Raw genomic sequence first — 25686 nt, 5'->3', positions numbered from 1 at the left:
AGGCAAGGTTTAGTTGCATAAAAATATGTATACTGCCTAACAGAGCCTCCTGTTTGCTGCAAGTCCACATAGGTGCTACCAATACCCAATCATAGGCCTTATTTGGAATCTGCAGGAACTTTTTGCATGCTTGTGATGCTCTCCAACATTATTTTATACTTGAGTGTGGCTCATGGGTAAAAAAGGTTGGGGACCTCTGAAATAATTCAATGGTTTTAAAAAGCCTGTTTTACTCCCCATCTAGTAGAAAATGCAGTGCATGTATGGTCTCCAGTGCTCAAATTAAAGAGTGAACTAGTTGGGATTGGTTATACTGGAGAAGTTATTCATGCAGAGAGAAATGGGACAACTCTAGGAAATCCACAAGGCCACAAATATAAAAGTAAAAGCAATATTTATTGGGGAAAAAAAGTTAAATTAGAGCCATCTCCATTGGCCCTACGTGTTTTGTGGTCACTTAATCATGAAGAAGAGGCAGTTAAGGGGATATAAATATATAAGGGGCAGTGATGAAATAGAGAAATACAGAGAAGAGCAACTAAGCTGATAAAGGGAATGGAAGGGGGAAAGTTATGGGGAAAGGCTGGCCAAGTTGGGATTGGTTACACTGGAGAAGAGGCAGTTAAGGGGATATGATCAAAATATATATATATATATATATATATATATATATATATATATATATATATATATATATATATATATATATATATATATATATATATATATATATATATATATATATATATATATATATATATATGGGACACTAATGAAATAGAGAAAGTACAGAGAAGAGCGACTTGGTTGCTAAAGGGAATGGAAGGACTCAATTATTGGGAAAGACCAGCTAAGTTGGGATTTGTTACACTGGAGAAGAGGCAGTTGAGGGGGAATATGATATGATGATATAATAAACTCTGATGCTTTATTTATCAGATCTTTACAGTGGTTCCATCTTAAGGAAGGAAAAGGGTTGTTATAGGGAGAGCTGGGAAGTTGTGGGATTTTCTTCCTGAATCAGTTGTGTGTGTGTATATGTATAAATATATATATATATATATGTATGTATATGTATGTATATGTATATGTATGTATGTATATGTATGTGTATATATATATATATATATATATATATATATATATATATATATATATATATATATATATATATATATATATATATATATATATATATATATATATATATATATATATATATATATATATATATATTGTACAAGGAAGGGTCAGATGCTGCTGATCATAATATTTATAGTATTGAGCTGATCCAGGGACCTGCCTGATCACACTGTTGGAGTCCTGAGGCAAAGGGGAGACTATTTCTCTAGATTAACAACGGTAGAATCAGCTCCATCCAATATATTCTTCCTAAAAAGTTTTTTTTTCCAAAGGGCAACATCACCGGTGATAAGTCATAATGTAATAAACTCCCTTTGTGCTCCTTCGCTCTGCCCCATTTGGACAAACCTGCACATTGGGTTGATCATGTGACCACAAATCATATGTTCAGCCCCAGAGTTGTTATTTTAGAGATTTTCCTTTAGGGAATGCAAAGACAGGAGGTTCCTTGTCTCCGGTCCAAATCATCCTGCAGCACCAGGACAACATTAAAGGGCAAGTTTCTCAATATGTTTAGTCTATGTTACTGGACATAAAAGTCATTGGGAGGTTCTAGAATAATCGGAAGTTCTCCCTTAGATTTGGATTTGGCTTCAGAAAAGTCGATTTGACACCCGTCGTGATAAAACCCTACGTATTAATTGTAACCGGCCTTATATGTTACTCCAGGGAGTAGAGGCATATAGAACATTATTTCCATGTCACTCCTGGCAAGCATTCACCAATGGGTTAACTGCCCTGCGGGCCTCTGGACAGGACCTCCCCTAACAAGTTTAAAATGAGAGCACACCCCCACTTACTTGTCTTTTTTGTCCTGTCCAGAGGCCGGATGGATGGAAGAAGGCGTTTGAAGCAAGTGCCTTATTTCCAGCACGAGGGTGCTTTCTCTGTCTCTCTCTGGCATCCTCGATGCTGAAGTCCGATACTCCCCTTGTAGGGGTTAGTGGAGGAGGGCCGTAGAGGGCAAGAACAGCCTAAGGGCCAAGCTGTTACCTCCCGTTTAAACGGGTTAGGTGGGCGATGCTGCAAGGTGCGGACGCGCCTGTATAGAAGCGTCACAAGCGGAACCGGAAGTGACGTCATAACAGGACGCGAAAGACGCGAGGTGCGCTTCGGTGTTCGTGCGCTAGCACACAAGGAAAACCGGTAAGGAGGGAAGGTAGGAACCCCTCTCGGCCATCCTGTTGTTGGGGGTAAGGCAAGTAGCGCTGTATAGCGCAGGAGATGCGTGAACGCCAAGGTTGCCTCAGGGCAGCGGCGATGTCGGCAGCATTATGTGAACACGGAAGTGTTCTTTGGCGCCAAACAGCCTGTGGCTATGGCGTGTAGCCCTAATAATAATAGTAACTATAGTAATTATATGCATAGCAACCCTTGCAAAATGTTGCACTGTGGGATGTATACTGTGCAGTTGTGCAATGTTAAGGAAGACAGGACTGCTTATGCAAGTCTCTAATTGAGTAGTGGCATTCTGTTGCAGGTACTCACAAGCATGGAATCCAGTACTACGGGCAAGACACCTCACCCCAAAGGGAAAAGGTGAGATTTTACTTCCCTGCAAAAAAGGGATAGAGAGAGAAAGTTTACGAAATAATTATTGTGTACCATGGTTCTAAATTTTGTTTTGTTGTTATTGCAGCCTCCCTGTCTCGGAAAAGAAAGATAAAACACCAAAGAAAAGTTCTCCTGTGGTCCAGGAAGAGCCAGTACCTTCAGGCTCTAAGGCTAATCAAGCCCTTGTAGAGTCGTTAGCTTCGGTCATAAAACAAGCAGTAGTGCAAGGTTTTCAGGAAGCGACTGGCTCTAAGAAGAGACAGAGGCATTCATACTCCAGACAGTTGGAGTCACTGTCGGAAATCTCAGAAGGGGAATTGTCAGAGTTGTCTGAAGTACACTCACCCTTAGGCTCAGACGAAGGGGAATTGAGTCCGAGGAAGAATCTAATTTTGATGTATCGGTGATTGAACCTCTAATCAAGGCGGTGAGGCAAACATTGACCTTTCCCACAGATTCTTCAAAAGTTTCATCGGCGGATAAGCTTTTTCCTTCGTTAAAGAAGAGGTCGGCAGGTTTTCCAGTGCATGCCTCAATAAAAGAGATTATTAAAGAAGAGTGGAAGAAGACTGAGAAGAGACCTCAGACGGCTGGGAAGTTTCAAAAGAAATATCCGTTTGAGGAGGAGGATGCTAAATTCTGGGACTCTCCTCCCAAGGTCGATGCAGCTGTGGTCAGGCTGGCTAGGAAGACGACTCTTCCAGTGGATGACGCAGCAGTATTTAGAGAGCCAATGGAGAAGAAAATGGAGTTTAATTTAAAGAAATCTTTTGCAGCAGCAGGGGCAGCCTGCAGACCAGCAGTGGCTCTAACATCTGTCTCAAGAGCAGTGAAAGTATGGCTCTCAAATATAGAAGAAGCGATTTCATCTAATATTAAAAGACAAAAATGACTAGAGATGCTGGCTGATTGTAAACTAGCCATTGACTTCATGTCAGAAGCTTCACTGGATTTGGTTCATTTCACAGCGAGGTCCATGGCGCTCTCGGTGGCAGCAAGAAGAGCTCTGTGGCTGAAACCTTGGGCAGCGGACGCAGCATCAAAGACGAATTTGTGCCAACTTCCCTTCGAGGGAGACATGTTATTTGGGGAAAAACTGGATGCCATTATTAAAAAGGTCTCAGGAGGCAAAAGTGTTTTTCTGCCTCAAGAAAACAAGGCGAAGCGAGGAAGGTTTGAACCTCCATACTTCAGAGATAAAGATAAATCGTTTAGGGCATCAAGGCAATACAGACCCGGGAGAGAATATTCAAGACAATCCTCTTGGAGGGCTGGACGCCCGGGTGCCAGAAGTAATTTGAAGAGAGCAAGTTTTTCTCCTCTTCTTCAGCCTCAACGCAACAACAATGAGATTACCTTGGCCCAGACAGAGATAGGAGGCAGGCTGACCTTGTTCGCTCAAATCTGGGCCAAGTCCGTACAAGACCGATGGGTGTACGATACAATTCAAAGAGGTTTTCGTTTGGAGTTTTTGAAAGTCCCCAGGAGGGATTATTGTCTAATTTCTTCATTTCAAAATGCAAAACAAAGTCAAGACCTGATTCAGGAATACATGGATCAGCTGTTGGCACTAAAAGCAGTAGAAGTAGTCCCGTCTCAAGAAAGAGGAAGGGGATTCTATTCAAGGCTGTTCTTAGTAAAGAAAGCATCCGGCGCTTTAAGACCGGTATTAGATATGAGAAAACTAAATCAGTTTCTGGAAAAGAAGAAGTTCAAGATGGAGTCCTTGGCCTCCATCATTCAGGCTGTGTCAGTAGGAGATTGGCTCACAAGTATAGACCTAAAGGATGCCTACTTTCACGTTCCAGTCTGTCCAGAGCACAGGAAGTTCCTTCGATTTGCAGTGGGCAAAATTCACGTGCAGTTCAGATGCCTACCGTTCGGGCTGTCACAATCACCAAGGGTCTTCACAAAAGTTCTAGTTACCCTGATAGCAGAGTTAAGGAAAGAAGGCATATCAACTTTCCATTATCTGGACGATATTTTGGTGACTGCGAGCTCAAGAGAAGTGGCAAGGCAACACACAGAGAGAGTGCTAGAATTTCTAGGGATACACGGTTGGGTTGTCAACATCGAAAAAAGCCACCTTATTCCATCAAGGTCACTAATCTTTCTGGGAGCAAATTTTCAAACAGAGAAGAATCTGGTGAGCCTTCCAGTCCAAAAACAGCAAAAAATAATTCAGGCGATAGCAGACTTCAGGGGCCGATCAGTTGTGACAGTGCATTGTTGCTTAAAAATTCTGGGTCTAATGTCTTCTACCATACAAGTGGTAAAGTGGGCAAGATGGCACTTAAGAGGTCTGCAGAATTTTCTATTGAGAAAAGTAAGGAACCCACAATTAAATTTGCACAGAAGGATACATCTGCCTCAAGAAGTGAAACACAGCTTAAGCTGGTGGTGCAGACAAAGAAACCTGGACGAGGGTCTACATCTAGAAGAACCAGATTGGGTAGTACTGACTACCGACGCGTCAGGTTCAGGTTGGGGAGCCCATTGCGAGAATCAATTTGCCCAGGGGTCATGGTCCCTGAAGGAAACTCCCTCGAATGTGCTGGAACTAAGAGCAATCGGAGAGGCTCTGTTTGCTTTTTCGGAAATGCTGAAAGGAAAGAGCGTAAAAGTATTGTCGGACAATGTCACGGCAGTCGCTTACATACAAAAGCAAGGGGGAACCAGGAGTATTACGTTGCTGGAAGAGTCCGTACCGATATTTCTTTGGGCAGAGAGATACCTAAAAAGCCTGTCAGCAGTGCACCTGCCGGGCACAGAGAATCTCAGAGCAGATTTCTTGAGCCGAGTGACCCTAGATCCAGGAGAGTGGAGTCTCCACGAAGACATCTTCCACGACTTAGTAGGAGTCTGGGGAAGACCACAGATAGATGCCATGGCTTCGGCAGAAAACAGAAAGTGCCAGAAGTTCTACGCAAGATACCCTTGCAAAGAGGCATTGGCCGTGGACGGTCTAAGGCAAGATTGGTCCAAAGACCTAATATATGTCTTTCCTCCGATTCCACTGATATGGAAAGTCTTGAAGAAGGTGGATCCGAGAGGCAGTGGATGCAATAGCAGTAATTCCCTTCTGGCCGAGACGACCCTGGTTTCCATTGCTGCACAAGTTGGCCGTGGCAGGCCCCAAAGAAATTCCAAAATTCCCAGGATGGCTGTCACAGAGAACATTTCTGTATCAGGAGAAGGATCACCTAGCCTTAGTGGCTTGGAGATTGAAAGGCAGAGGCTTAACAAGCTGAGTTTAAAGGAGGATCTGGTGAATTTTCTTCTAAGGTCAAGAAAAAATTCTACCTCAACTCAGTACTATAAAATCTGGGATGTCTTTGTTCAGTTTGCGCTATCTCAAGGGCAAGATCCAGCCTGCCCGACAGCACCTCTGCTGGTGAATTTCTTGTATTCAGGCTATGAAAGAGGTCTCCAGTTAAGTACACTTAAAGTTCAAGTGTCAGCCATTTCTGCATTAACAGGAGCCAGTTGGGGCATCAGATCCTCTGATTCAAAGATTCTTTAATGCCTTTATGAGAGTTAAGCCTTGCATAAAGACGTTTTCACCCCCATGGGATTTGCCATTTGTGTTGAATACCCTATCAAAAGCCCCTTTTGAACCTTTGGAGGAAACCTCGTTGTGGAACCTCACGTTAAAGGTCATTTTACTGGTGGCGGTCACTTCAGCATGTAGAGTGGGAGAGTTGGCTGCCTTGTCTGCTTCAGAACCACATACAATAGTGTTTGAAGATAAGGTTATACTAAGACCTGCCTTCAAGTTCCTGCCCAAAGTGGTGTCTAAATTCCACATGGACTTAGAAGTAGCCCTTCCTTCCTTCTGTCCAGCTCCGAAGTCGGAAAAGGAAGTACGTTGGCACACTTTGGATGTAGTCAGAGCAATTAAAACATACCTGAGAAGGACTGATACATACAGAAAATCTGATCATTTGTTTGTCATACCCTGTGGGTTCAGAAAGGGTCAAGCCCCTTCCAAGAGGACATTGAGTTCCTGGATTGTTGCTGCAATTGTCAAGGCTTACAATATAGCAGGCAGGGAGGTTCCCCGGGGGTTGAAAGCCCATTCTACAAGAGCACTGGCGAGTTCCTGGGCAATGGAAGCCAAAGCATCGCCAGAAGCAATCTGCAGAGCAGCGAGGTGGTCGTCAGTCAATACATTTATAAGACATTATAGACTGGATGTCCTTGCCTCCCAAGAGGCTAGATTTGGCAGAAGAGTTTTGGAATCAGTTATACATTGCTGAATAAAGCAGTTGTTTTTCTTTGTCGCTATATTGTGTGCCCTCCCCTTTTTTTCAGAAGCTTTGGAATTCCCATTGGTGAATGCTTGCCAGGAGTGACATGGAAAACAGGAAATTGTTATACTTACCGTAATTTCTGTTTCCTGGTCACATTCCATGGCAGCATTCACCAAGGAATTTCCCACCCCAGGGGTCTGGCTTTAGACTAAGACAAGTAAGTGGGGGTGTGCTCTCATTTTAAACTTGTTAGGGGAGGTCCTGTCCAGAGGCCCGCAGGGCAGTTAACCCATTGGTGAATGCTGCCATGGAATGTGACCAGGAAACAGAAATTACGGTAAGTATAACAATTTCCTGTTTTCTGTCTGTGCTTTTCACAAGAAGTAGAAATACTATCATTTAATGCAGACACTTCAACATCTGAACACAGATACAAAGATCCTAATGCATTGCACAGGGCTGAGATTCAGCCAGAATTCTGCCTTTTTCGGCAGGATTCGGACGAATCCTTGTGCCTGGCCGAACTGAATCTGAATCCTAATTTGCATATGTAAATTAGGGGCAGGTAGGGAAATCATGTGATTTAACGTCACAAAAGAAGATTTTTTTCCATTTTTTCCTTTCCTGCCCCTAATTTCCATATGCAGATTCTGATTTGGTTCGGTATTTGGCTGAATCAATAACCAAGGATTCAGTGATTCGGCCGAATCCCAAATAGTGGATTCGGTGCATCCCTAATATAGATAGATAGATAGATAGATAGATAGATAGATAGATAGATAGATAGATAGATAGATAGATGGATGGATGGATGGATGGATGGATGGATGGATAGATAGATATATCTGTGGCTGCAACCGTAACAATCCGGTGTGCAGTTGCCATGGTTACACTGCTGTGAGACAGACACGCTGGGGAGATCCTGCGGTACCACTAGAGCCCGTGCAGAATAAACTGGTTAATCTAAAGGATGTATTAACCCTTTATATTCAGCATGATGATACAAGAATAAGATTTAAAATTAAATACCCTTTTATGAAAGCCTGAAGGAAAAATCTTTTTAATGTAATTCTTGGAGAATTTGGGACATTTTCGTCGGGACTTTCCATTAAGGAAGCTGAAAAGGTTAAACCTCTTTTTCTTCTTTTTGTTCAGCGGTGGTTTTTGTGCCGTAGAACAAATATGTCCATTAGCTCCGGCTGAGCGGGTTCAGTAGAAATTTAAAGGCCGCGCTTGCTCACATCAAACATTCAGAAGGAAATAAGTGGCCCCATAAAAAGCTTTCAGTCTTCCTTTTTTAGTTTTAAGGCAGAACGGGGATAAAAGTGCTATTGTAATAAATGTAAATAAAGAAATGTATCTCTCCGCTTTGCTTTTATGGGCTGAACTTTAAGAGTATTCTTATTCTGTATAATATATCTGTGTGCAACTCCGCACCCCTCACCTTTCACTTGGGGGAGATGGGTCAGTGCCAGGGTATGGATGTTGCTAATGTCCCAATCTGGCACCCTTTAATAGAGAGAAACTCCATGTTGGCTGAGAAGTCTTGTAATCTTGGATCTACTCTTTTGAGGTGGGGAGGAAACCTTCTGAGGAATTTTGTTTGTTAAAATTGGATTTGAGTGATTAGCTCCTTTTTGGAGTAACTTCAATATAGTAAATATACATTTTAGCTTCCTTTTATTTTCATTTGCTTAGAGAAACAGAAAGAGGGACAAAAAGATTTGTCGTGCAGAATTTGTTTCGACCACTCCCATTTGTGTGGCCACACCCACTAATTAGCATGTCCATTTTACAAAATTTGGTAGGTTATGAAAGCTTGAACACATTTCTGTGGTTTTTCTGTTATTACAGTTTTGATAATGAAGGTGAATTGCCCTTTAAGGTGGGAGTCTGACTTCTTATCTTATCGAAAACTGTTACAAAGGTATTTTAAGTATTTCTCTGCCAAGAGCCAATTAAGTTAGAAACTTTGTATCTTTTTCTGGCTGTTCAGTGCAGCAGATCAAAGAGAAACTCGGGACTTACCAGTGCAAATCTGGGACTGTCCAGTTTAAAACAGGACAGTTGGGAAGTATGTCTGCAGGTCACCTGATCCGAACCCCAAAACCTTGACCCACACCCAGGGGAGTAACTGCAGAGGAAGCAGAGGGGCCTAGTAGTATAAGGGGCCCAGAAATGCCAAAATTAATGAGCAACTTTCATATAACTTGGTACAATAAGTCAACTTACCAATGTTTTGGGGCCCTGTCCCTAACCCGCAAAACCTTAAAGAGATACTGACACCAAAAATTAAACTTTGTTTTTTTTTGTTTTTTTACATCTATCATAATATTGGCTTTGAAAACTACAGTACTTATAACTTTAGTCAAATACAAGAGTCCTCTGCACTCAACCCATTATCAATATATTTAAGACAGCGACATTTTGTGCATACTGCTACTAAAAAATGCCTTACCCTTTAAACAAAACAGGGATTGTTTGTCCATATATTGCAATATATTTAAGCTGGCCAACTACGTCAAAGTCATCCCATATCTGGCCAGTCCTATGCTCAATTTTATCTGATTCATTAAGAATTCTATTGCTTCATTATACATTTTACAAAGGGACTAGGTATTACCTGCAACTTAACTTGCTGCTTTCAAAGTAAACCTCCATACTTGGCTGCCCTTTTATTAGACACCAGTGGGATCACCTGACTATAGCTGGGAAGGGTGGGAGCTACAACATAGAGCTGGTCACTGCTCCTGTATAAACTATAACAAACAAGGGAAAGTTGTGCTCACCACTATTTTTTAAAACCATTAGGCGGGGGTGCAGTGAGGCTGTGACCACAAAATACATATAGTCAAATACAAGAGTCCTCTGCACTCAACCCATTATCAATATATTTAAGACAGCGACATTTTGTGCATACTGCTACTAAAAAATGCCTTACCCTTTAAACAAAACAGGGATTGTTTGTCCATATATTGCAATATATTTAAGCTGGCCAACTACGTCAAAGTCATCCCATATCTGGCCAGTCCTATGCTCAATTTTATCTGATTCATTAAGAATTCTATTGCTTCATTATACATTTTACAAAGGGACTAGGTATTACCTGCAACTTAACTTGCTGCTTTCAAAGTAAACCTCAATACTTGGCTGCCCTTTTATTAGACACCAGTGGGATCACCTGACTATAGCTGGGAAGGGTGGGAGCTACAACATAGAGCTGGTCACTGCTCCTGTATAAACTATAACAAACAAGGGAAAGTTGTGCTCACCACCCTTGTTTGTTATAGTTTATACAGGAGCAGTGACCAGCTCTATGTTGTAGCTCCCACCCTTCCCAGCTATAGTCAGGTGATCCCACTGGTGTCTAATAAAAGGGCAGCCAAGTATGGAGGTTTACTTTGAAAGCAGCAAGTTAAGTTGCAGGTAATACCTAGTCCCTTTGTAAAATGTATAATGAAGCAATAGAATTCTTAATGAATCAGATAAAATTGAGCATAGGACTGGCCAGATATGGGATGACTTTGACGTAGTTGGCCAGCTTAAATATATTGCAATATATGGACAAACAATCCCTGTTTTGTTTAAAGGGTAAGGCATTTTTTAGTAGCAGTATGCACAAAATGTCGCTGTCTTAAATATATTGATAATGGGTTGAGTGCAGAGGACTCTTGTATTTGACTATATGTATTTTGTGGTCACAGCCTCATTGCACCCCCGCCTAATGGTTTTAAAAAATAGTGGTGAGCACAACTTTCCCTTGTTTGTTATAGTACTTATAACTTTGCCATAAAGTATTTGCACAATGCTTTTACATTACCTGTCTGATGCCCCATGTTCCTCTATGAGGGAGCTGCCATATTTGTGCAGCAGGAGTCCGTTAGTATTAGAATCTCTAACTGACAGGCTGAGATGAGATAGTCAGGTTGGCAAAACAGTCAGGTTTATAAACTTCAGCTAACAATTACTTACAAAAATAAACCTCTCGGTAAAAAACGGTCAACATGACCTATAGGTAACTTTTAAGGTACGTAAATATTTTAAAAAGTCGTTTATTAATGTTATTTATATTTTTGTGCTTTTTTGAGTTATTTGGCTTTTTATTCAACAGCTCTCTGGTTTTGCAATTTCTGCAATCTCTGGTCCAAATTACCCTAGAAACCATGCACTGATTTGAATGTGAGACTGGAATATTAATAGGAGAGATCTGATTAGAAAGATGAGTAATAAAAAGTAGCAATAATAATACATTTGTAGCCTAATAGAGCCTTTGTTTTTTTAGATGGGGTCAGTGACCCTAATTAGAAAGCTGGGAAGAGTTACAAGAAAAATGCAAATAATTCAAAAACTCTAAAAAAAAAAAAAAAAAAAGAAAAAAAAATGAAGGCCAATTGAAAAGTTGCTTAGAATAAGCCATTTTTTAACATACTAAAAGTGAACTTAAAAATTAACCAGCCCTTTAACCCGCACCCAACTCTAACTTACAAAACCTTCACCTGCACCGACCTAAGTGACAAAACCTTAACCTGCCCTCGACCCTAACCCACAAAATGTTGCCATTGGAGGACCCACATCCGACCCATGCCCACATCTTCTTGCTCTGTATTCTACTTCTGTACATGCCTCTGCTTCCCAGACAGGGAATCTTTGGGAGAAGTCTGACCCAAATCTAACCTGCAATTGCTGTCCAAATTTTAACCCAACCGGAGGTCAACTCATAGGTCACCTCAGGTTTCGGGTCAGTCCACACATCACTACCCAGAACATGTTCACAGTTCTGGGAGCCTATAATCCAATTCTGTAGCCAATCATACCATCCCAATATTCACAGGTCTACACCCACCTAGAGCCAATCAGAGAAAAGAACTTGCGTTTGGGCTACAGCAAGCAGCCAATCAGAAAGCTAACTGCTGGTTCCAGTAGGAACAAAATGGATTTCGATATACACGCTGTTTCCTTTCCCACACAGTCGGTCCATTCCCAAGTGAAGGGCTCAGATGTTCGTTAGTGGAAGCCGAGGAGTCATGAGTTGCCGGCTGCCCCTATTTACAACAACAGACACGGTATTTAGTCCAGCAGCCGCTGTCATTCTAATTGACATAAATTGGCAGACTCATTAGGCGCCCGAGAATCTTATAACAATGAATAGAAGAGCCTTAAAGCTCCGGTGCCTTTGAAAATGGGTTTTTCGGTGCATAATGAAGTGTCATGGCTCAGTGCGCCTTGCGCTTCTACCACTTCCCAGAAGCGCTTAATTGTCCGTACTCTATACACAGGGAAGGGATATTAAGAAAGTGTCCCTTCACAGCTGCCTGACACTTAAGGTGGCCATGATCTATCTCTGATATGTCCACATTAAGGTGGGCGATATGGGGCTGATCTGATTGTGGGCCCTAGGGCCCAGCAATCATATCATAATGCAGCCAATATGGGCAGTTGGATTGCGCGACCGCATCAACAAACAGATGCGACTGTGATCCAACGGGATTTTTAACCCTGCCCTATCGACATCGGGAAAGCCTGTCGGAGGGCCCCACACACAGGCCAATAAGCTGCCAACTCAGTCTGTCGGCAGCTTTTAATGGCCCGTGTACGGCCAGCTTCAGGGTCTGGGCATACGGGCAGATTCGATTAGATGACAAATCTCCCCTTCTTCCCGGTGACTAATCTCCCCGATCTGCCTTCCCCTGCCTTCCGCCAGCTAAAATAAAAATCGCCTGGGGGCAGGCACTCGGAGCGATTTGTTTACCGAAGTCGCCTGTAATTGCCTCAGGAGGAAACTTCAGGCGACTTCGGAAAACGAAGCGTTCCGAGTGCCTGCCCCCAGGTGATTTTCATTTTAGCCGGCGGAAGGCAGGAGAAGGCAGATCGGGGAGATTAGATGCTGCGAAGAAGAGATTTGTCGTCTGACGACTAATCTCCCCAAATCTGCCCGTGTGGCCAGACCCTCAGAGGCACATTTATCAAAGGTCGAATTTCGAATTCATGTGAGTTTTTAAAAACACCCATAAATTCTGACACTAAGGCTAGGGGCACACGGCGCGATTTCGCCGCGATTCTGCGCTGGGCGAGTTGTCGCTGCGTTTTTTAAGCCGAAATAGCTTTGCTAACTTTGGCGCTGGCGTCAATGCAAATCGCGGCGAAATCGCTGCGCTAATTCACACGCGGCGATTTTTTTTTTACTGTCGCCCGGAAACGCCCAGCGAGGCAACTTCGGGCGACAATAGAAAAAGAATCGCCGCGTGTGAATTAGCGCAGCGATTTCGCCGCGATTTGCATTGACGCCAGCGCCAAAGTTAACAAAGCTATTTCGGCTTAAAAAACGCTTAAAACCGCAGCGACAACTCGCCCAGCGCAGAATCGCGGCGAAATCGCGCCGTGTGTCCCTACCCTTAGGGGCAGATTTATCAAGGATCGAATTTCAAGTTCATGGGAGTTTTTTAAACTCCCATGAACTCAAAATCCAACCAATTGCAATTTATTGAAATAATCACATTTTTGAAACCGGGTGAATAGGATCGACCTGCAAATTCAGGAAGGCTGCAAACAACTCCAAATTGATCCCAGGACATCTTCCATAGGCCAAACAACAATTCAACAGGTTTAATGGGGCGAAGATTTCTTAAAGGGCCAGTGTATGATAAATTTCGAAAATTGAATTAGAATTTTTTTAAAAACTCAAATCAAATTTTAATAGTTTCCTAGTCGAATTTGACAGTTTTGGCCATAAAAAATTTAGAAAATTCGAATTTTGAATGAAATTTTCAATTCGACCCTTGATAAATCTACCCCTTAGATTGGTGCTTGACAAGCCACAGGAGCACACAAAGAACACAAAGCTATGTTGCTGAGCTCTGCCCATGCCCCATGATGCCATCTGTTCTACTGGGTTCACCTTGGAGATTATTCCATTAGCAAAGGGATAGACCTATTTCTTCGTCCTTGTTTTCTTTGTGCAGTCTCAGCCTTACATTAGACTCCATTGTACCCAGCCATATGGTCGCAACCTTTCTGTAGTGTTATAATCCCCTTAGGAGAAGCTATTAGGGGTCAGAGTTTATAAGTCCATTGGCCCTCATAACTATGCCAGGGGGGTGCAGTTCAGCAAGGAGAATTTGCACTTGACATAAGTAAATCGCTTATATCTATGTGTATCACCCACACTGGAGAGGTTTCAGACCCCCCCCATCAGGCACAAGCTGAGAATATATTGGGGAGGATTAGTCCACATGCCATGGAAATTGGCCCTTCTGCCTAATGTGAACGTGTGAATATTCATGGAGATAACTGACAGATCGCTGCCTGGGAAGGCAACTCATGCAGAATAAATTCCTCTCCGGCTCTCGTTTCACATTCTTACAACTCCCAGCGGCTTCTTCAGCTCGTCTCGTTTAGATTGGAACAAAACTTCAGCTCTGTCGCTAATTCTTCTGCTGCATTAATTATGTCGGTGGGGGAGACGGGGGTTTGTTTTACCGAGCACGAGCCTTGCTTGTCTGATGTAAAGCTTCTCATCACAAACAGTATCGATGTTTTAGAGTCGTAACCGTAGGGTTCACCTGGATTCTCATTTTGTCTGTACTATTTAATTATGGTGTTTTTTTGGGGGGGGCTAGTAGCATTTGCTGATGCAGGAATGGGTGCAGGTCTTTGGGCCCATGGGTTGCAGTCTTAGCTTATTTTCCACTTTTCACCTCTCCATGCCCTGGGATGACATCACTCCCAATCTACGGTGATGACACTTCTTATCTATGATGATGGCACTTCCTGTTTGTAGTAGGTGGTATTGTAAAATAAAGCAGTTGTGATAGGGTTGATTAGCAGGTTCAGACGGCTAAAAATTTACTTTGTGGGTCTAGATGCAGGCTGTGGACCTGGCTGTAGGCCAGGGGTCTACCCGGTTAGACCCTGACTGTTCTCGAATGTACGGCGATAACCTATATTTATCTCAGCTCTGCACTTTACATTAAGGTTAATTTGTTACTATACAAACCCTACATAAAGGCCGCCATTCCTAATCATAAGGCCCCATACTAGTTCCCATCTCCACAGGGGCAACACTTTCATATTGAGCAGGTCATACTTTCCCTTTAACAGACCAAGGGGCAATTTGAGATTAGACCCTAAGGAACAGGACAGGAATTGGACCGTAAGTAACTGGTAGAGAATGAGACCCTAAGGAACTGGTAGGGAATGGGACCCTAAGGAACAGGACAGGAATGGGACCCTAAGTAACTGTTAGGGAATTGGACCCTAAGGAACAGGAAAGGATCTGAACGGGATCCTAAGAACGGACAGGTTTCATTCTTTCACTTTCTCTATAACAATAAAGAGAGAATGTTGTGCAAATTCTTTCCTTACCAACAAGCAGCTAATTAGACTTTTCATTAAGATTCCTTTGATCATTAGAGGCAGTGATTATTTTAGAGGAATGAGAGGAAAAGAATGGAGAAGATGCGATGTGCTGTTGGATACGGCAGGGCAGAACCGATTGTCACTGATCTCGATAAGAACCAATCAGCGCATCCTGTTCGTTAGGTTACTGAGTGTGAAACAATTGGATTCCATCGGAGGAACTTTATGTTTTTTTGATCTCTTATTAACATGCCTTATTGTGGCTGGCAGCGTAACCCCATCTTTATGAAGTCTTACTTGCCCTTTGTTTTTCATTCTTCATTTGGACAGAAGAAGTTCTACCTTACTGTCCCAGATTACCACATTCCTTCCTATTCATGGTGTGGTCACCGCTATTCAACCAGATGACTAGTAGTGTTAATTGCCCTCATTCTCTTGTGGCGCCTCCTATAGGCCAAAAGAGAGTGAGAGATTCCCCATCAGCTCCTTCAACCAACCCATCCTAGCAAAAGCCACTGCCATCTATGCGGCAATAAATATGAATTGTCCTTGGTAGCAGCTTGGGGGAAGCCAGTGATGCTGCTTTGGGGTAAAACTGCCTAACGTTCTACATTTATGGTTCTACCCAGCATTCTTTGTGCTTGGGTCTCCCTAGTTCCCTGGCATTATTTGTTAGTAACAACTGATTAATACCCTTATTGCTCCCAGTCTGGCGTCACACGTGGGTGCAGCATGTTTGGGGTGATTATTGTTCTCTTGTGTCACATGCACCCAGACTTGCCTTGGAAGGTTCTCGATATAAAATTCTAATAGAAGCATGTATTCTTTTTCTTTGAATTGTGAATAATAAGTTCTGATTGGCTACAGGTTGATTCTGTTCTACTGGTTTCATTAACTAAAGGCTGGTCTAACCCAACTAGTGTCCTGGTTACAAGGATTCAATCCCTTTGGCTAGTCTAATGCTGTAATTGCCTGCTGATTGTAGCATTTATGTACTGAAGCCTCTAAATTGTTTTGTTCCCTATTTGTAGGTTGTTATTATGGGATTGTGATGACCGCAGTTACAGCTACTACATCGAGGTGTCCACTAACCAGCAGCAATGGACAATGGTGGCCGACCGAACAAAGGTCCCGTGCAGGTGAGAGTCCTATTGCAATTGCGCTGCATGTGAGACCTGTGCGCTGCATCTGGGGGTGTTCAATAGGTTCTGACATTGCTCCGCTGTGGGATTGTATCTGGCACCTGGTGATGCACGTTGTAGCTTGAAAAAGCCCTTTCCAGGCAGATCAGTTTAGTGAGTGATGGGGAGATGAAAAATGAATTAATTTGGCACCAGATTGAAAGGGAGTTGGTTTGGCCTTTTCTTTAACAAGGACTTGAAACATGGCTGAATGTTTGGCAAACAATATGCCAGGGGCCCCAAGAGATGCAAAATTGTCATTCTAGGGCTTGAGGGGAGTGAGCAAGGTTTGGGTGGACCCTAGGCTGGGTTTGGACATGAGGTGCATGATTAGGGTAGAAAGGTTGAATGGTCATGTATGGGTGTGATTTTTCATTGTAGCCCCGTTCCACTTATTGACAGGGCCCTTTACCCAGGGGACCCAGGTGAATAATTTTGGCCACCGGGGGAGGGACTTGTTAACTTAATAGTATGGGGCCCCATAATTCCTGATGGTGGCACAGCACCATTTTACGTCTTCATACATATTACTTAAAGGGGATTGTATCTCTCGTATAAATATACATCAGAACCAAGTGGCCCTGATGTGTCTCAGCCTGCAGAGAAGGACCAGGATTCTGCCCAGCAGCAGGTTGTTTGTTTTTATAGAAAACACTTCAATAGAACTAAATACAGGAGTCACTGTTAGTTTCCATTAATGCTGCTGGTTTCAGGCCCATCACTGTGGAGAACACATCCCATGTGCCATGAGCCTAAGGGTCCCAGATGTGTCAGGGAAACACAGGGAAGTTGTTATTTTGCTCGCTGGACTGATGTGCAGGAACCAGGGCTGTTTGTTCGCTTCTCCCAGACTCATCTGTCTCCCCAGAGGAGCTGATAGGGTGGGTGGTTTATTATCTCCAGTGCAGAGACACCCCCCTTACCCTCCTTAATAGAAGCCAATTAAACCTGAACGTTGGTGTCTTCCCTTTAAGTGCTGGGGAGTACATTGGCTTGTGTGTGACAGTAATGACAGTCCTTTTATTCCCTTATAAAGGGCAGGCGTGTAAGATAAGCCCCCTGTCTCTCCACTTCAGCCGTGCTGTTGTACTCTCACAGTAAATAGGCGTTAGATGGGTAAGAGGCCCCTGAATAATTAGATTGCAGTAGTTCAATGAGCTGAGCTTCTCCTTTGTAGCAAATGATAGCCGTGACAATGAGTTTGCCTGTAGGATAAGGAGCCTGTCTCTTGTTTTGGTCCCTGCATGATGGCGACGGAGACTTTCAACCGCCGGCAAAATAATATCCAACGTTTCTCTGCACTAATTGACATATTACACATTGGTGAATTGTAATTGTTTTGCTGCTCGCGTTTAACCCCAAAGGGCTGTGCAGGAATGAAAAGCGAGCCTTGCCAGTTGCTGTTAGATAGGCTGGTGGTGAGGTTTACTGCTCTAAAAGGGAGTGAGGTTTAATGCACTAAAAGGGGGCGCTGTTTAATGCACTAAAAAGGGCGAGTTTAAAGCACTAAAAGGGGGCGAGGTTTAATGCACTAAAAGGGGGCGAGGTTTAAGCACTAAAAGGGGCAAGGTTTAATGCACTAAAAGGGGGCGAGGTTTATGCACTAAAAGGGGGCGAGGTTTATGCACTAAAAGGGGGCGAGGTTTATGCACTAAAAGGGGGCGAGGTTTAATCCACTAAAAGGGGGCGAGGTTTAATGCACTAAAAGGGGCGAGTTTAATGCACTAAAAGGGGGTGAGGTTTAATGCACTAAAAGGGGGCGAGGTTTAATGCACTAAAAGGGGGCGAGGTTTATGCACTAAAAGGGGGCGAGGTTTATGCACTAAAAGGGGGCGAGGTTTATGCACTAAAAGGGGGCGAGGTTTATGCACTAAAAGGGGGCGAGGTTTATGCACTAAAAGGGGGCGAGGTTTAATCCACTAAAAGGGGGCGAGGTTACATAGTTACATAGTTAAATTGGGTTGAAAAAAGACAAAGTCCATCAAGTTCAACCCCTCCAAATGAAAACCTAGCATCCATACATACACCCATCCCTACTTTTAATTAAATTCTATATACCCATACCTATACTAAGAGGTTTAATGCATTAAAAGGGGCGAGGTTTAATGCACTAAAAGGGGGCGAGGTTTAATGCACTAAAAGGGGGCGAGGTTTAATGCATTAAAAGGGGATGAGCTGTGCCATTCAGGGCTGCTAAATCTCTTACTTGGGCCCCTCTTATTAATAGTTTGGTCCTTACAGGGGTACAGGGACCACATGGCATATAGTGAACAGGAAGTGCTGATTCAGCTGTTGCCCCCCCCACCTACTCGGTGCCTGTAGGCCAGCAGGGGGCGTTAACACATTCCTAGACCCTACCCCAGTGGGGCCTCATATTGATGGATCAGATGAAATGTGTCCTCTTTTAAGTTGACTTCTATATAAAAGATTTACTCTTCTCTCCCCCCCCCCCACCAGACATTGAGGGGCTGGGAAGAAAACATTTGTTGGTATGGTAGTTCCCCCTTCCCATAGATATAGGAAAGCTAAGGCTATGCAGTTAATGTGTGTGCATGCAACTGATATATAAATCGTCCTCAGCCAATCAGAGTTGCAGATTATATATTCGGCCCTTGTATATTAGGCTTGTCTTGCTTCCCGGCTCCTCCGCGTGGTACTGTACGTGGGCGTTTGTTTGGAAAGTGCAGATTGATTTGTATGGCTGAGCCGCGCAGGAGTCCGAGCTTCTTACATTTCTATTATCTCTGCCACTCTATCATTTTTCTGTTTTATCTCTGTTTCCCTTTGTGCGCGGCAGTCCCATCACCATGAAAGTAACACAAGGGCCTCAGAATGTGACTTTAATTATAATGTACCCCCATCAGAACTCGAGCGGCCCGTTCAGCTTTCTGACAGAGCTTTGATCCAGCTATTGTGCATCTCTGATACAATGCAGAATGATTTGCTTATAGGAGGAGTGGGTGCTGGGAGACACGTTTGTTCTAGACATTTCCCCACACCTTCCTCATACATCGCTCCTGTCATCCTATTGCTTCACAGACTTATTCCTGCAGTTTCTTATTGATTGGATTCTTCTCATATTTCAGCAGAATCCACACCAACCGCCTTATCTTCATTATCCTCTCCACCTTGCGCGTTTGCTCAGGTATCAGAATCCTGCATTGGGTTAAAGTGAGAGGGAGACTTATCTGCTTGTATTTGTTCCAAAAGTGTTTAGGAAAACCTTGCCACTGCTTGACTTAGTCTCCAACCCCCCTATAAGCTTCCATCAGAGTATTCTAGTCCAACCCAATGCTGACGCCCTGCCTCTATAAGATTCCATGAGAGTATCCTAGTCCTGCCCACTGCTTGAGTCACAGACTCCCTGACCATTCCTTGTAAACTGTCATCAGAGGCTTCTAGTCCCATCCACTGCTGATGCCATCTCCCCTGTAAGCTACTATCAGAGTATTCTAGTCCCACCCACTGCTGACACCCTGTCCTGTGTCCTTTTAGCTTCCATCAGAGTATTCTAGTCCCACCCACTGCTTACACCCTGCCCTGTCTCCTTTAAGCTTCCATCAGAGTATTCTAGTCCCACCCAATGCTGACTCCTTGCACCCTGTATGATTCCATCAGAGTATTCTAGTCCCACCCAATGCTGACTCCTTGCACCCTGTATGATTCCATCAGAGTATTCTAGTCCCACCCAATGCTGACTCCCTGCCCCCCTGTACGATTCCTTCAAAGTATTCTAGTCCCGCCCACTGATTGAGTTACATGACCCTCCCTTGTACTGTCATCAGAGTCTTCTTGTTCAACCTATTGATGGATTTAAGATCCATAGTACATGCTTGAATTTTTTTGGCTGGAGTTGGCAATTCTGACCATGCCCTTTACAGAATCTCTGCCCCATCCTGTGTTAATCAGCCTCGGCTAAATTTACACATAACTATAAACCCAGTGAGAATGAGGAATGGGAGGTTGCATGGCATTATAGTCTCTTTCATTAGGCCAAATAACGCTAAATGTGTAACAGCCAATTACAAGTCCTTTGAGTGCGTTTCTATGGAGGTTGAAGAAGCCCCTCCCCTTGGCTGTGAGGTCATTTGGGCTTCTGCTCCCCAGAATAATATTGTTGCTGGTGTCATCGACTTGTCACAGGTGCTGATGGTATTGGATTTGGTGGTGTACGATCAGGGGGTCATTATTCTGCTGCAGGAGCCAAGCGGGTTTGCAAACTGACATATTGAGTTTATGTCTAGCCTTCCCCTGTTTCCTTCTATAAGGATATGGATCGGGGACCAGGGCCTTTATCTGATGCTGCCAGCGAGATCTGCAGCCTGTCAATGCTCCCTCTTTTAGCACCCTACATATGCTTGCTGTCATAATTCTGTGGCTTTCATTGTTCATTTCTGGGGGGGGGGGGTTCATGTGAGACCTCAGGGCAAATCTCAAAACCCCAAAAATCCTCTGATGGATGTTATTTTGTCTAACAGGGATTATCTCTGAGTAACAGGATTGTGGGCAATGTGCAAAGAGGGCTCATAAGGTTATTTCAGGCCTTTATGATGGTATTTTCAGGAATCTCCCCAAAAAGAGAGCCCTGGCCAATAGTGAGCAATCCCCTAGAAAGCCCAGCACGTCCCCCCCTCCCCTACAGTCTTTGATTCACACAATTGATGGCCATCGGAATATGTTGTGTCCATATGTCCCTTTGTAGGAGGAAGATCCGCGATGATTAAAAGTTTCTTTTCATGTAACACAGTGATGCATTTCCCTTTGTAGTGCAGGTAACGGGCGCTGATAGTGCAGTTCAACCATCTGCTTCCCCTTAACAGCCAATCACAATTCAGCATTTTCCATCACACCTGGACTTTGCTTTTGTAGGATATTTAAGAAATCTGATAAAAAAAATCTTTTTATTTTTAAACAATATGCCACCTCCCTCCCATATGTATAAATACAAATATATAGAGAAAGAATGTTCTGGGCACACAATAAACTATACCCTCATACTGTACTGTCTAAGGGAAACAATATGGCACCTCCTACCATATGTATAAATACAAATATACAAAGAAGGAATGTTCTGGGCACACAATAATCTATATCCCCATACTGTATTGTCTAAAGAAAACCATATGGCACCTCCCACCCATATGTATAAATACAAATATATAGAGAAGGAATGTTCTGGTCACACAATAAACTATACCCTCATACTGTACTGTCTAAGGGAAACAATATGGCACCTCCTACCATATGTATAAATACAAATATACAGAGAAGGAATGTTCTGGGCACACAATAATCTATACCCTCATACTGTATTGTCTAAAGAAAACCATATGGCACCTCCTACCATATGTATAAACACAAATACACAGAGAAGGAGTTTTCTGTTTGTGCAGTAAGTCTTTGTGCTGCATATTTATTTAATTATCTATGAAAGGGAAAGTAAACCTTACTGAAATTTATGGTACATTCCCTTTAGTACCTTTACTTGCAGAAATGCCTGACAAAGGAATGTACGTAATTCCTATTTTCTCATTGCTTTCAGGGAAGAGTTGCCCTTTGCAGTACATGTCACAGTGTCTGTCATATAAGTGCAGGGAGTACAACAATTCCGTGTTCTTGCCGCTTTGGCATTCAGGGAGTCTGTGTGATCTTAGCAGAACTCATCACAAACACGGCCTCCTTTCCTGTTTCTTATCTGCCCCTGTCTGAGAGTCGTCACCGGAGAGGAAGAGAACATTATGATGAGATGATTCAGAGCACAGACAAGTGACGATGCTCTGTAGCTGCTGCCGCACTCGCAGCCTGACATTACACAGCACAGGAGAGATGTTAATGGCCAAGGCTTCTCTACCTGCCCAATATGCAGTTTTATAGGTGGGTGTCGTGGTCACATCCTGGTGTTTGCTTTAATGAGATGTCAGTGTTTTCTAGACTCATGCTTGGATGTAAGGGGCATAAATGACATGTCTGCAGTTACATTGTTTTAGATTTCAACCACTGGCATCGCCTCCACTCTACGGGGCCCATTTACTTAGCTCGATTGAAGGAATAGAATAAAAAAAACTTCGAATTTCTAATGTTTTTTTTGGCTACTTCAACCATCGAATTGGCTACTTCGACCTTCGACTTCAAATCGAACGATTCGAACTAAAAATCGTTCCAATATTCGTCCATTCGATAATCGAAGTACTGTCTCTTTAAAAAAAAAACTTCGACCCCCTACTTCGCCACCTAAAACCTACCGAGGTGCAATGTTAGCCTAAGGGGAAGGTCCCCATAGGCTTCCTGGCAATTTATTGGTCGAAGAAAAATCGTTCGATCGATGGATTAAAATCCTTCGAATCCTTTTTCGTTCGATCTAACTATTTGCGGTAAATCCTTCGACTTCGATATTCGAAGTCGAAGGATTTACATTCGGCAGTCGAATATCGAGTTACTATGTAAATCTGCCCCTACGTATCAACTAATCTTCTGTCTAGGAATATACATTCTTTCCATTTTCCCTTCATTCTGCATGTCTACTGCCCTTCTGTCTAAGTATCTCCTCCATTCTGCATGTCTACTGCCCTTCTGTCTAAGTATCTCCTCCATTCTGCATGTCTACTGCCCTTCTGTCTAAGTATCTCCTCCATTCTGCATGTCTACTGCCCTTCTGTCTAAGTATCTCCTCCATTCTGCATGTCTACTGCCCTTCTGTCTAAGACAGAAGGGCAGTAGACATGCAGAATGGAGGAGATTCTAAGTATCTCCTCCATTCTGCATGTCTACTGCCCTTCTGTCTAAGTATCTCCTCCATTCTGCATGTCTACTGCCCTTCTGTCTAAGAATCTCCTCCATTCTGCATGTCTACTGCCCTTCTGTCTAAGTATCTCCTCCATTCTGCATGTCTACTGCCCTTCTGTCCAAGTATCTCCTCCATTCTGCATGTCTACTGCCCTTCTGTCTAAGTATCTCCTCCATTCTGCATGTCTACTGCCCTTCTGTCTAAGTATCTCCTCCATTCTGCATGTCTAATGTTCCTCTGTCAAATTATCTTCTACATTCTACAGGTCAACCGCTCTTCTGTCAAAGTATCTCCTCCATTCTGCATGTCGGCGATTTACATTCTAGCCGGCTGGAAGGCAGGGGAAGGAATTTGGGGTGATTAATCGCGCCAAATAAGAGGAGATTTGTCACCAGGCGACTTATCTTCCCAAAGAGAGACCGCGTGTCTCTGATTCCCATAAACACCAATGGGAGGTGGTGAAAGTGTTTGCAGATTTTGCCCATAGAAATCCTCCTGGGGTGACATTAGCGTGAGCAGCTTCCACTCTCAGGAGTTAAATAGAGATTGGTTCCTCAAGACTTAATAAGCATCGCCACTAATTCCCAGCAGGACAAATCATTCAGGGAAACAGGATTGAAGTCTCCGCATGGTATTACTGATACATTATTGATTGGACCTCATTCGAAGAACAAAAACCCTGCAAATGTGTTTGTTTCAGAGCTTTGTTACAGGGAGAGTGGTGAGAACCATTGGCTTGTTTAGTCTTTTGTTTTTAGTAAATGAATCTCCAGGCGATCGGTACTGCCAGCTGGGCCCAGAACCAGCACCATAAACAAGAGGCAAATACACAGCAGTAGCAGGGAGGTTGTTTACAGCAAATTCCTTTCTTTTTGTTCAAGAGGCTTTAGTTCTCCTTAAAGGGATACTGTCATGGGAAAAAAACATTTTTCATCAGTTAACAATGCTGTTCCAGCTGAATTCTGCACTGAAATCCATTTCTCAAAAGAGCAAACATATTTTATATATTTAATTTTGAAATCTGGAGGCTAGACATATCGTCAGTTTCCCAGCTGCCCCCCGTCATGTGACTTGTGCTCTGATAATCTTTAGCCACTCTTTATTGCTGTACTGCAAAGTGGAGTGAAATCACCCCCCTCCCCAGCAGCCTAACAACAGAACAATGGGAAGGTAACCAGATAGCACCTCCCTAACACAAGATAACAGCTGCCTGGTAGATCTAAGAACAGCACTCAATAGTAAAATCCCTTTAATAAATGTCAGATTATTAGCAGGGCACACGTGCAGAAAGGAGGCCGGTCCCTACAAAATTATCTCAGAAAGCCTTTTGCTTATGTTGGATTAATGCAGCAGTAGGATTTCTGTGGTGCTTATTATCTTTGCTTCAGTGAAATTACTACATGTTTGGGATCCATTATCCAGGAAACCCATTATCCAGAAAGCTCCAGATTACGGAAAGGTCATCTCCCACACACAGCATTTTGTACAAATTCTAAAAAATAATTTCCTTTTTCTCTGTAATAATAAAACAGTAGCGTGTACTTGATCCAAACGAAGATATTAATCCTTTTTGGAAGCAAAACCAGTCTACTGGGTTTATTTCATGTCTACATGATTTTCTAGTAGACTTTAAGTATGAAGAACCAAATATCTCTTATTCGGAAAACCCAGGGTCCCAAGCATTCTGGATAACAGGTCCCATACCTGTACCACATCTGAGGTTAATGCAGTGCTCAGTATCCATTTTCTGGAGTGACCTTACTGGCATATGCTTGGTCAATGTAACGCTCCATATCTTTTTTTCTGCAGTGAGCTTACTGACATGTCTGGGGTTAATGCAGTGCTCAGAATCCATGTTCTGCTGTGAATTTACTGACATGACTGGGGTTAATCCAGTGCTCTAAATCAATTTTTTTCCATTTTCTATAGTGAGCTTACTGACATGTCTGGGGGTAATACAGTGCTCTGAATCCATTTTCTACAGTAACGTTATTGACATGGCTGGGATTAATGCAGTGCTCTGAATCCATTTGGCAATGATGGTAATGACATATGGGTGGTTATTGTAGAGCTCATTATCCATACTGGTGTGCCTAGGCCATTATGGATAAAGGGACTGCATAAATGGAAGGCTGCAGGAAAAACCCACACAGAATATCAATAACAATTGCAGCTTCTCCTAATGTAACTGCAGCAAATGTCCTTTCTTTTAATTAGCTAACTGGGGAGAAATCTGTGAGTTTAGCATAAATACAGAGTAATCGTAAACTACACTTCCCAGCATGCTCAGCCAAACCAGCCCAGAACTTCTTGCATTGAGGGCCCAGCATCTAAGACTTCTATCAGTGTTTGCGAGGGGAGATCCTTCAGTTATTCATTTTTCAGATTTGCAGTTGTATAATTTGTACTTGTATGA

General features: G+C 43.1%; 1 protein-coding gene across 1 annotated transcript in view; it reads left to right on the top strand.

Moving 5' to 3' along the window:
• The window catches only part of btbd9.L (BTB (POZ) domain containing 9 L homeolog), a 78365-nt gene that overhangs the window by 44645 nt on the left and 8034 nt on the right, over nt 1–25686 (top strand). Inside the window, exon 9 of the mRNA XM_018262064.2 lies at nt 16337–16444. Coding sequence (XP_018117553.1) covers nt 16337–16444 — 108 coding nt within the window. The remainder of the gene's footprint in view (nt 1–16336; nt 16445–25686) is intronic.

The sequence above is a fragment of the Xenopus laevis genome, chromosome 5L, assembly GCF_017654675.1.
Source record: "Xenopus laevis strain J_2021 chromosome 5L, Xenopus_laevis_v10.1, whole genome shotgun sequence".
Taxonomy (NCBI): domain Eukaryota; kingdom Metazoa; phylum Chordata; class Amphibia; order Anura; family Pipidae; genus Xenopus; species Xenopus laevis.
The sequence above is the reverse complement of the archived record's forward strand: the minus strand, read 5'-3'. Positions and strand labels throughout refer to the sequence as shown.